The 11,359-nt window shown below is 37.2% G+C and overlaps 1 protein-coding gene across 1 annotated transcript in view; it reads right to left on the bottom strand.

Annotated features, from left to right (window-relative positions):
• frmpd4 (FERM and PDZ domain containing 4) overlaps nt 1-3,469 on the bottom strand; it is a 37,768-nt gene extending 34,299 nt beyond the window's left edge. The window contains exon 1 of the mRNA XM_044132009.1: nt 3,098-3,469. Coding sequence (XP_043987944.1) covers nt 3,098-3,138 — 41 coding nt within the window. The 5' untranslated portion in view covers nt 3,139-3,469. The remainder of the gene's footprint in view (nt 1-3,097) is intronic.
• Between the last annotated feature and the right edge of the window lie 7,890 nt (nt 3,470-11,359).

The raw sequence follows: 11,359 nt of genomic DNA on the forward strand, positions 1-11,359 counted from the left end.
GCTCCAACAGAAAGTGACACAGTATAAATTATTTTCTTCCAATTAAGATTTCTGTGTTTAAAAAAGGTGATATTATTTACTTTAAGGGGACATTGTGTCATTTTATAGCACACACAAGTAACTATGTTAACTTCAGCTGTTATAAAATGCTGTATATATATATATATATATATATATATATATATATATATATATATATATATATGACACCTTTGTCTCTTTAAGAAGCTCCTGCTCTTTCCAACACATCGCCTTTAGCATGTCGTCACAGCATTGCTTCTCATTATGCCGTTTACAATCGTTCTTTGGAGCTTTGGACTGAGAAGTAGTTTGTATGGCAGATGTTTGCTAATTGCTGCTGCTAGTCTAGAGGAGTTGAGTGGGTGAGGAGCTAGCCAGCGATGCTTTGTGAGACAGAGATTTGGTTGGGGCCTTCAGATCAGAGGAGGAGCTATATAGAAATAGAAAACATTTAATTTTGTGTGGATATTGTTAATATCTAAATTACTCCATTATTATCCAGACAAACTTATAAATAATGGACACAGTTAATAAATAAAATATTTTTATAATTTTCTGGGAAATATGCTGAGGCAGGAGTTTATTTGTATCCCTTTCGGACTCATCACGTCTGACATTTTGAACAGACAGAATAAACAGGGCATCATTTTCTTTATTTTCATCATTGTGGAAGTGCTACTTTAAGGTGAATATCTTCATCTATGTTGTTTGGGGCATGCCAATCCATGAAAATGTTATTCCAAAGGACATGCAATAACAGTTTTTCTGACAAAAATGGTGATGCAATAACTGATCAATCAAAAACTTGGGAACTAAAGAAGATTTATCAACAGCAGCCTCGTCTCTGACTTGGGACTGCACAATCTATTCCTGTTGCTATCCATGCTGTTAAGCTGTGCTCAGTTAAAGGTGCTACTGCACAGCCTCCGTTTCACAGTACAACGTATTTCATGCTTACTCACTCCCAGCTGGTTGCCTGAGCAGCAGCTGGCAAAAGCGGGTCCAGGAGTAGCTAATAAAAATAAAAGTCTACTGGTGATAAGTTTCTGCAGGAAAGATAAAGAAATTCAGACAATTTTTTTTTTCTTTTATCTGCTTTATGAATGAGGAAGAAGCTATTATTGACTAATTCTCCATGAATTTCTCCCTGTGGAACAATAAAGATTATTTTTTTTCATTTGATTAGTCCATCAGAGTTCAGCAATCCTTGTAATTGAAAGATAATTGACAATATCTGCATAGATTTGTGAGGCTGATGCTCATTACCGCGTCCGTGCTGCTGTTGCTGCCGAACCATTCCAAACACCCACAGAACATATCAAAAGAGTGAAGCTTCTTAGTGGTAGACCCAAGTTATAAAGCACCTTGAACTGCCTTGTCTCTGAAATGTGCTACACAAATAAACTTGCCTTGAATTTTGATGCAAGAATCGGCACCACGGAAATGCTGTCAGGATTTCACCACAATGTGAGAAATGCTGAAAATTGTATGCTTGTTTTTGAAAAGCTGGATGTCTGGGGGGAGTTAAACGTAGGGGGAAGGCTTCATGGCTAATAGCTCTTTATACATGAAGTGGCTTTCCACACTTAACATAGCGAGCTATCGTGTGTTAAAATCTTGCTGGCAGCTCAGAATGTGAAAAACAAAACATAAAATGTGTAAATGTAGCAGAGCTAACTCTTGATCAGAGACAATAGTGCATGGCATTATTAACTGTGACAGGAAGTAGTGACGTTGGTGCTCCACTGGGAGCCACATAATGCACGCCGTCATGGAGGGACACCAACAACAATGCTATCTTCTCATAGTATATTTCCATTTCTGTAGTGATTGGCACAAATTGTACAAAAAGAGCAATGATATTGTTCTTATTTACTTATTATTGCCCTCAAAAAAGCAAGAGCATTGTGTTGATGACTCATATGTGAGATTGTGTTCCAAATGGCCATTTCTGTGTCATAAAATTCCTGTGTCACATTCAGCATCTTGTATTAATGATCAGCTGTTCTCTCCATCAGTGGTCTGTGATGTTTTTGAAGGAGGCTAATCCCCAGGCAGTATTAATATCCAATGGCAGACCCATGGGCTCACAAAGTGAGTTGTCACTCCTCACAATGAAAACACCTATTCCTCCAAACCCTATTCATTTGTCTTTTCCACTTTTCTCACACACCAGATATACTAAATGAAATATATTTAAGAAGAAATTAGTGTAAAATGTGTTTTCCTTCTTTATTTATGATCCTCTGTAGCTATTTGCAAAAAATAAGTGTTATTTTTTAAGCCACTTGTTATGTATTAAATACATCTGATGAACTAAATCTGATCATGCTGAGTTATTAAATGTAAGGGCAAGCATAATGAATTGCATCTCCATTTACTTAATGATCATTTCCCATGGGACATTGACTTAAGCATTTAACTATTTGAAACAACCTCAGTTCATTTTTCCTCTAATACTTCAATGTTTTTATGGCCCTGGAAGCATCAGGGTTCCCACACAATCTGAAAAAGTCAGCAAAAGTATGGAATTAGGTTTGAGTCTTTCCCAGATCTGAATCTGAATGGAAAAATAATATAGAATATGGGAAGCTAATTATATTTCCAGATTTTATTTCCTATTCCATTATCTAAAATTTCAATCCATCCATCCATCTTTGTTCATAATTTAAAACTGAGCTGAGAGGGGACTAAAAACTTTGGAAATTTGATTTTTTTAAAGTAAATTAAGTAGCATGGAAAATAGGAATCCTGAGCACTTATGCAGAAAAACAGTAATTATTTGCTGCATGAGAAATTTATGAACTTGGATGCATACAGTTTAGAACAAATGAATCATCCTAGCTTTTAGCATCCGCCCCCACTGCCATCCACCTCGCTTTCTCATTCATTCTCCATCATACATGACTGCACAACTTGCGACCTCAAAAGATTATTAACTCAGCATTTCCAAGGCAGCGGCTCAACATGTGAATCCTGTGTGCCTCTTTGCAGCAGCACCTCTGAAACGCATGAACACAATTTCCAGTAAACGCACATTTACAGTCCGCTTAGTATACATGACAGCCGAACTCACCCTGAAAGCTTTGGCATCTTGACAAAGCTGAACACATCCATGTGTGCTGCAGACTGCAATCAACCTACACATGCAAAATTAACTTCACTCCGGCACCATTGTAATGCGTTGTTTTTCGCCAGTAAATAACGCAAATGGGAAGAAAAATAAAAGTAAGGCTTCCAGAAGTCAGGTGTAGAGATTAGTCGTTTTCTCTGAGCCTCTGCATGGCTGAGTGATTGCTGTGTCCTCGCCTCAGCAGCACAAATCCACATCCCAGGGAAAAGGATCTGGCAGCGCAGCTTCCCCCGGTTACATCCTTCAAAGCATGTCTCTGTTAGCTGTGCTAAGCCACCTTCATTTAATTTCCATCGCAGTGGAATGATGTGCGGGAGCCGCACCGTAACAACAGCTTTGGAGGGAGGCACAGAGAGAGCCTGAGCTAAAGGAAAGGGAGGGGGGTCGGCGATGTTGGTGGGAGATGAAAGTGGAGGGGAGAGAAACAGGAATGTGAGAGCTTGTGTGTGTCTACAGGAGGCACAATATTTGCAAATAAGGGGTGCTGCCTGTGTCCAGGAATTCTCCCTCCCCAAAGCATGCTTGGATTATATCTCAAGACATTTAGTGTTTTGCCCAGAAGGGCGAAAATTTTGAAAAGAAAGAAGCCAGATGGATGAGATGGCACATACACACAGTTCCCGTAAAACAACACAGGAGCAACAAGAGCAGCTGTTGCGTTATGAAGACCTAATGTGTCCCCCTCCCCAGCTGAGGTCTCCGCCTCACAGCTGCACGTCACACTGCCTGTACTGCACAGCGCATTTGTTTTGACCTTTCAATGTAGTTCAGCTGCTAAATGCTCACCCTCAGTGCTCACGAGGAGCATCCAAACCTTTCGGCATCGCATCTGACGCAAACTCAGAGCAAGTAAAATGCTACCAAAACAAAAGGAGACGGTTTAAGTATTGGAGTATTGTTTTTCTCTAAAACTTTCATTGTCTCAGTTAAAACAAAAAATATCATAGTGAAACGAAAATATAGCTTGGTTTTAAAAATCCAGTATCTAAGCCCCCTGAATCAGTGTGTACATCTTTCCATGCAATTGCAGCTACATGTCTTTTTGACTATATTCAAACTAGCTAGCTTTGTCCATCAAGAGACTGACCATTTTGTTCAATATAATTTGCAACATAATTCAAGTCGAGTGAAAATTTATGGATTTTGAACATACATTTTTTTAAGTTTTACCAGAAATTATGAGTTGTATTTAGGTCTGGACTGAAGCATGCTGCTTTAATTTAAAGTAGCCCAGTTTAGCTGTAGCTATTTAGGGTCACTGTCCTTCAGTCTCCATTATTTTCCCCATAAGATGGCCTTCCATCCATCTTCCTACCAATTCTGAGCACCGTCCCTGTCACTGCTGAGGGAATGGATCCCCACTGAACGATGCTGCCACCACCAAATATTACACTCAAGTAATATGTAGTGTTAATTTTGCATGTTTACAGCTCTTTTAGAAAGCTGTTGGAAATAGAAAAAAATTCCTCTGAAGAAAGTCACACTATAAGCCTCTTACTCTTTAGAGATGCCTTCTAGAGCCATACTTTTAATGCGGTGGGAGTCTTGGCATCAGTGAAGAACTTAATCTTTCATGTTTCTTTAATGTTTCCTTGCCAAGTGTCTGTCTGCAAAAGGCCTTTTCAGTACTTGATTGGCAGAGGCAGTTTTTATTAACATAGAGGGTTTTTTGTACCTTTTGCATATGTTGTTTTGTCAGTGATTTAAACAGGTTGCTTCTTTCTATATAAACTGTTTAGTGTTTGGTAAATTTATTTTACTGGAGAAATGGGTGTGGATGGTGAACACACTAATGAGATGCACATTATTCATTATTAAGGCTTAATAATTAGTTTCATAATTATTTGCATTAATGCTATGCTCACTTCAGGCTGATGAAAACATAGAAGATGCCAAAGAAGATACTGAAAAAAAAAAACATCTAATAGAGCATTTGAAAGCAATCCAGATGCTTTCCTCTTTATTTTATTTTTTTAAATAAATGAAGGCATGTCCAATATTAAATGCTTATTACTTGGAAATTGAAGCAATAACTGAGAAAACAGCACAGATCAGTCCCACTATCAAATGAAGAAGGAGTGGGAACCACACTTCATAAATTAAACAGCACAGATCGGTCCTCTTTCAAACAAATCAAAACAAAAAAAAACCCCAAACAAAAACAAACACAGAGAGCCATTTAACCTCATGCTTGAAGTTAAATGTTTTGTACTTTTTCATGTGTCTACGACAGTTTGGATAAAATGAGTGCTTCATAGTAGTCAAATAACTTCTTTTGTGATCCAGAGAGGAGCGAAACACACAGTCAGACAACATGACTTCAAACACATTCTATAAAGCGATTTCCTCCAGCTGTCAAATGGCTTGTTAGAACTGAGCTAATTGCCAAACAGAGACTTTGATTTAAAATCAAGATGGTTGAGAAATGTTCAAAATCAGTTTGAAACTCAGTTCAAATCACTACACAAAAAGGAACAGCTTAATCAGTTAAAACGTTACCTGATGGCAGAAAGAATTAAAAAAAATATTTGTCTTCTAGGGGGAAATTCCAAACAGAAACAGTGAAAGCTCACTGAGGTGCTTAGCACCGAATTTATGCTAAAATGCCACAACATGTAAGAATCTGGAGAGTGACTCAATGTGCCTTTGCTGAGAGTGATACACAGCATAAAGAAGGTTGTCACTTCCACTCAGAGTCAAGCTTGGATTTGTTTGCAGTCACAGAAAAAGATGCAGATTGGTGGTGGAACATTGTGATGTGAGTTGATGCAATTATTTTTAAAAATTAGTTCGAGACATTATGCGAATAACATTCGGAAACCACGCACATTGCAAATTCTTCATGCCTAGAAGGAATATTGGAACATGTATTTTAGGAATGAACAGAAGACATGAAGGATTCTCTAAAAAGTGGAAAAAAAAAAACATGTTCAATACCTGCTTCCAATGCAAACCGCAGTGTCCAATGGCAGCAGGATTGAGAGATTCAGCATTTTCTGGACGGTTAGGTTTGTTTGTTTGGGACTGGGGCCCAGAGGCCTGCATGAGTGGCAGAGGATATTAGGGTCAGACAGAAGCGTGATCTAAGGCGACTATGGTTGAAGCTTTGACCGATAAAACCCTGCTGTCCTGGTGATACCATTTTTTTTCCCTGAGTTCCTTTTAAAACAGCTGATTTCAGACATTCTGCGACGCTTGATTATTTAAACTCAGCAGTGCTTAAATTTTGCAAACGCTGCTTTTGGATCACATTGCTTACGTTAAAACATAATAAGGACATGCTAACCATTGGCGTAGTGGCGACTGGGAAAGTGCTGCTAAAGAACAGCAGAAAAAAACATTAAAATGATTACAAAAATACACTGAGATTGTACTTTCAAATACATTTTCTTGAATACAATAACTGGGAGAAGTATCGACATCCTTTTTAATATATTTTCCCATTGTTTTGTTAGGAATTTATGTAAAGGATTAATAAAAATTAGGTCTTGGAAGTGAAATGAAAGGAATATTGTACAGTGAATATTTATAGTGCAAAGTGAATCGATACTTTATAGAACCAGATTTATACATCTGGAGACACATCCGTGAACATCAGTTTTAAAGTCTTGTCTCAGACTCCCAAATATCTTTAGGCCTAGACTTTGATAAATAGGTAGATAGATAGATAGATAGATAGATAGATAGATAGATAGATAGATAGATAGATAGATAGATAGATAGATAGATAGATAGATAGATAGATAGATAGATAGATAGATAGATAGATAGATAGATAGATAGATAGATAGATAGATAGATAGATAGATAGATAGATAGATAGATAGATAGATAGATAGATAGATAGATAGATAGATAGATAGATAGATAGATAGATAGATCTTTATTGTCACTGTCACAAGAACGACAAAATTTAAAAAGTGCCATCAGTCAGTGCATAAGCTTAAAAATAACTGTCTCACAATTTACAAACAATGTAAGAAATACATAAATAACTGATAAAAAAACTAATAAATAAGAATAGCCACACTCACACACACACATCATTCATGATGATTAATGGTTGTTTTTGATTTCATTTAGTTTTGTTATTGCTGTAAGGTAAAAACTGTCTCTGACTGGGCCATTTAAACACCTGAACATGTTTAGAAACCATTCCTTTGTAGTTCTGGATGTATTTTTATCTGTTCTTCAACTAGCTGAAAGTTTACCTCCTGTAGGTTTTCCTGCCTTATATGTAGCTTCGTCTTCACATCAACTCTGACTACCTCCCCTTTTTTTTAATCACAGGAAACAGATATAGGTAGCAGCATGGTGCTGCTACCTCCTTGTTTTACAAAGGTGGTTCAGGTTTATGTCCAGTTTTCTGCCATACATACATTTTATCTATGGCAGAATGTATGTAGGTAAGGCAAAAACTTGTCCTACTTGACATGGCATGTGGAAAACTACAAAATTGGTTTGTAAGGGCACCACTAATAGAGTTGTGAATTTCTAGAAGTCCTGTAGACTTACCATAGACCTCTTGGTTGATTCTCTAACTCCAGTGTGGCTTGTCACTACAGCTGAACAGCCATGTTTTGATGGGCTGCAGATGGGGCTTTAGTCTTTGTAACCTAACCCTGCTTTAAGTTCCTCCACAGCTTAATCCCTGACCTTTCCACTGTCTTCCTTTGTCTTTTTGAGAATTTTTGGTCATTAATGTTCTTCTGAGGTGACTCCTGATAACAATTGGTAGCACTATATTTTATTTAGGGTATCAGATTAAAGGGGACTAAATACAAATACAAACCTCTTTTCAGATTTTTAGTGTGAAAAAGTATTTTTTGTAGAGTACCGCAAAAAAAAAAATGCATACCTGATTCCCCAAGGGGTTTTATGTTTTTGTGTGTTTGTGAACCCCTCACTTATCCTGTCTCAGTGTGACACTAATTATGCTGAAGCTGTGGCTGATTTACTCAGTGAATTAAACTGCTTTCAGGGCAGAATTTTTATATAAACAGAGGTATGATTAATTGGGATAAGAAGTCAAGTGTTACCTTCTATGCTTTGAGCAGATTATGGATTTTTAATTTAAGTGTTACCAGACCTGCTGATAACATTTGCTCCATTAGTGGCAGGCAGCAGCTCATTATGGGAGAAGCAAATAACACCTTGTAATGAGGATACAATGGTTGACACTGTAGCAACTGTGTGTTTGAACGACCCAAGAGTTATAAAATATGCCAATGGTTATTGGGGCTCATGTTTGCTACATCTGTCCATCTAAACTACCAAACACTTCCAGTAGGTATTAAAGTAAGAAATGTGTCGCTGGCTGTAAACGATGCTTCATGACTTTTTCCCCATTTTCTCAGATTGCAACAAATTTGTTTTTGTCTTAGGCAGTCTATGTGATGTCCCAACACAAAGCAGTGCATAACTGAAAGCACAAAAAATGCTCCATAACTTCAGTTTTCTTTTTAAAATTTCAAAATACTCCTAAGCAAAACCCAGTACAACTAATTCCCTTCAGTTATCCCCAAATAACTGAACAGTGTTAATCTCATTATAAAGTCAGTCATTCTGTGAAACCCTCAAAGATTTGCTAGAGAACAGTAATGAACAAAAAGAATTATGATTACCAAGAAACACAGTAGGCAGGTTGTGTATTGTTCAACTCATTTTCTGATAATAGAACAAATATACCACAACCAAAAAGTTTTCAACCAATTAAGAAGCCATCATAGGTCACATTTTCAGTTAGTTTTAAGGACAGTATACATGTGGAAGCATGTGTTCTGCAAAGCACAAAGTGTGGTGGAAATCTAACACTGTGCATCACCCTTTACACTTAATACCCAAAGAGAAGCATTGTGGTGGCAGCATCATACTGTGGGTGGGAATGATTGCTTCAACATTAGAGCTCTCGGGAAGAAGGTGGGAGCTAAATGCCGGGTAATCCTGGAACACATTTTTTTAAGGAAAGCAAATGACTTGAGATTGAGGCAGATGTTTGCCTTTGTCTGTTAAAGAAAATTAGGGTACACAGATAGGAACCTTTATTGCTCTCCAGTCGTAGCCACTGAACCTACATCGGAATTATATGACACCAATCAAGTATATGAAAGTTGTCCAGCTAATTTGTCCCGTTACACCTACAGCAATCCTTCGCCTGTTTACCCAAAAAACATTGGCAATGACTTGCAAAAGGAATGTCAAATATTAAGCATTAAGCCAGCCAAAATGTTTGAAATATTCTGGACCATTTATATCTCTTTATTTTTGGAAAACTATATTCATTGATAATAGCTTCCATAAGTGATTTTAAGTCAATGACATGATTTCTACCACAGAACTATAACTGTCCTTACTGTGGTACTGCCTGAGGCCTGTCACAAACATGGCCATCACTACAGGTTTTTGTTCCATTCTTTGTGAATAGAGATATCGTGGGTTCTCTTTGTCTTTTAAATGCTCATCCTATCAGTCATTAAATGCGTATTGTCCTTCCGGTCTTGGCAATTAGGTCTTGTTTCAGGTTAACTCTATATTTCCAAAACACAGTGTTGCCACAGTCTAATATTAGAAATATTGAGTGGCCAGTGTATTTGCAACTCAATATGGATAAGAGTCCTGCGTCACAGTTGGACGATGAGTGAGAAAAACAATGTCACTGTTCAATTTCTGAACGCTTATTGATGGATTGGTAGCTTTTTGCTATTAAAAAAGCTAGCAATCTGGTTGGGGGTGTCTAACATCAAAGTCATAAAACGTTGTGCTGCATGACCGGGCACTGCATAATCATATAACCCTGGGTAGAAAGTTTTCAAGATTTCTGAATGCTTAAATAGTTTTCAATCTCACTAACCATACAAAACAACTTTGTTGCTAAATTGAAATAAAACATGGCTGGAATGGAGTTGTGCATAAGAATTATAACAAAAATTTGTGATGCACAATAGATTGGCATTAATTTGTATCTGCCGAAGATGTAAACAATATTGCTAAATATGGGATATCGGACTTAACAGCAATATTAATATTAGATCTCATTTATAAAATTAGTTAAAGAAGTTACAATAAATAGCAAGGTACATCCAAAAGAGCTTCCTGAGGCAAGCAGAAGAAAAAATGCATTGGAACAAGGATTAAAAGTAGCCATTCTGCTGTACAACAAATAGTCTATCAGTACAGGACATTCAAAACATTACCCAATTAGAGGTGCATGCCCTTACAATCAGAAAGATACTGCACAAGTTTAACTTTCATGGTAGGTGTGAAAGGAGTTAGCTTTTGTTCCAACAAAAGTATAAAGACCCAACTGAAATTTGCCAAAGAGAAAGATAAGTCTAAAATTTTATTATTATGTAATAATAAAGACAGTAATTGTTTTCACATCATTTTATATATATATATATATATATATATATATATATATATATATATATATATATATGTCAAAGCACTGTCATATTCAAGAGCTTTCTGTGGACAAAAAAACAGATAACTATTACAAAATCCCAAATCTTTTTTAAACCCATATCTTAAGACTTCAATTCCATACACTTTCATATTAGAAGATATAATACTCATAAATAATCATTTTTGATTCAGCCCGGAATTCAATAGAGAACTCTCTACTTACAGAATGACTGTAATAATGCCAAGATCGTTGTCAACTGGGTCCATAGCTGGTGACAAGTTTAATCAAGTTTGATGGAGAACTTGTTTCAGTTTTTCCTGTCCGGGCCTTCTGAGCCTTCTTTACTGATGAATGCTCATGTTCTTTCTTCCGTCTACAAAGTTTCTCATGGCTTGATTTTGACTCAATAGTCAACTGTGCCGCGTCTGACTAAGCTAGTTATTATTACATGCAGCGGGGCCCGTCCAAGTGAGTGGCCAGTGCCCTGAGGGAGGAGACCGAGCTTGTCGCTCCTGCCTTGGTAATGAAATAACATCACATTCCGGGCCAGTGCATCAGAAAACACACAGAGAGATCAATGTGGAACAGCTGGACTTCAATGGCTGGCTGTGCTGGGTTAAGGCTATAAGCAAAGCTCTCATGGACATTCAGCCGTGGCGTTTTTCTACATCAACGCTTCTCTGGAGAGGCTTGGAAATGCACTTCGGTGGTGCCAGGACTAAGTAATACAAACATCATAAAATAATATCTGAAGTATTTCCTTATCCAAACTACAAAGTGTTTTTGAATATGCCATGTGT

The sequence above is a fragment of the Gambusia affinis genome, linkage group LG11, assembly GCF_019740435.1.
Source record: "Gambusia affinis linkage group LG11, SWU_Gaff_1.0, whole genome shotgun sequence".
Lineage (NCBI taxonomy): Eukaryota > Metazoa > Chordata > Actinopteri > Cyprinodontiformes > Poeciliidae > Gambusia > Gambusia affinis.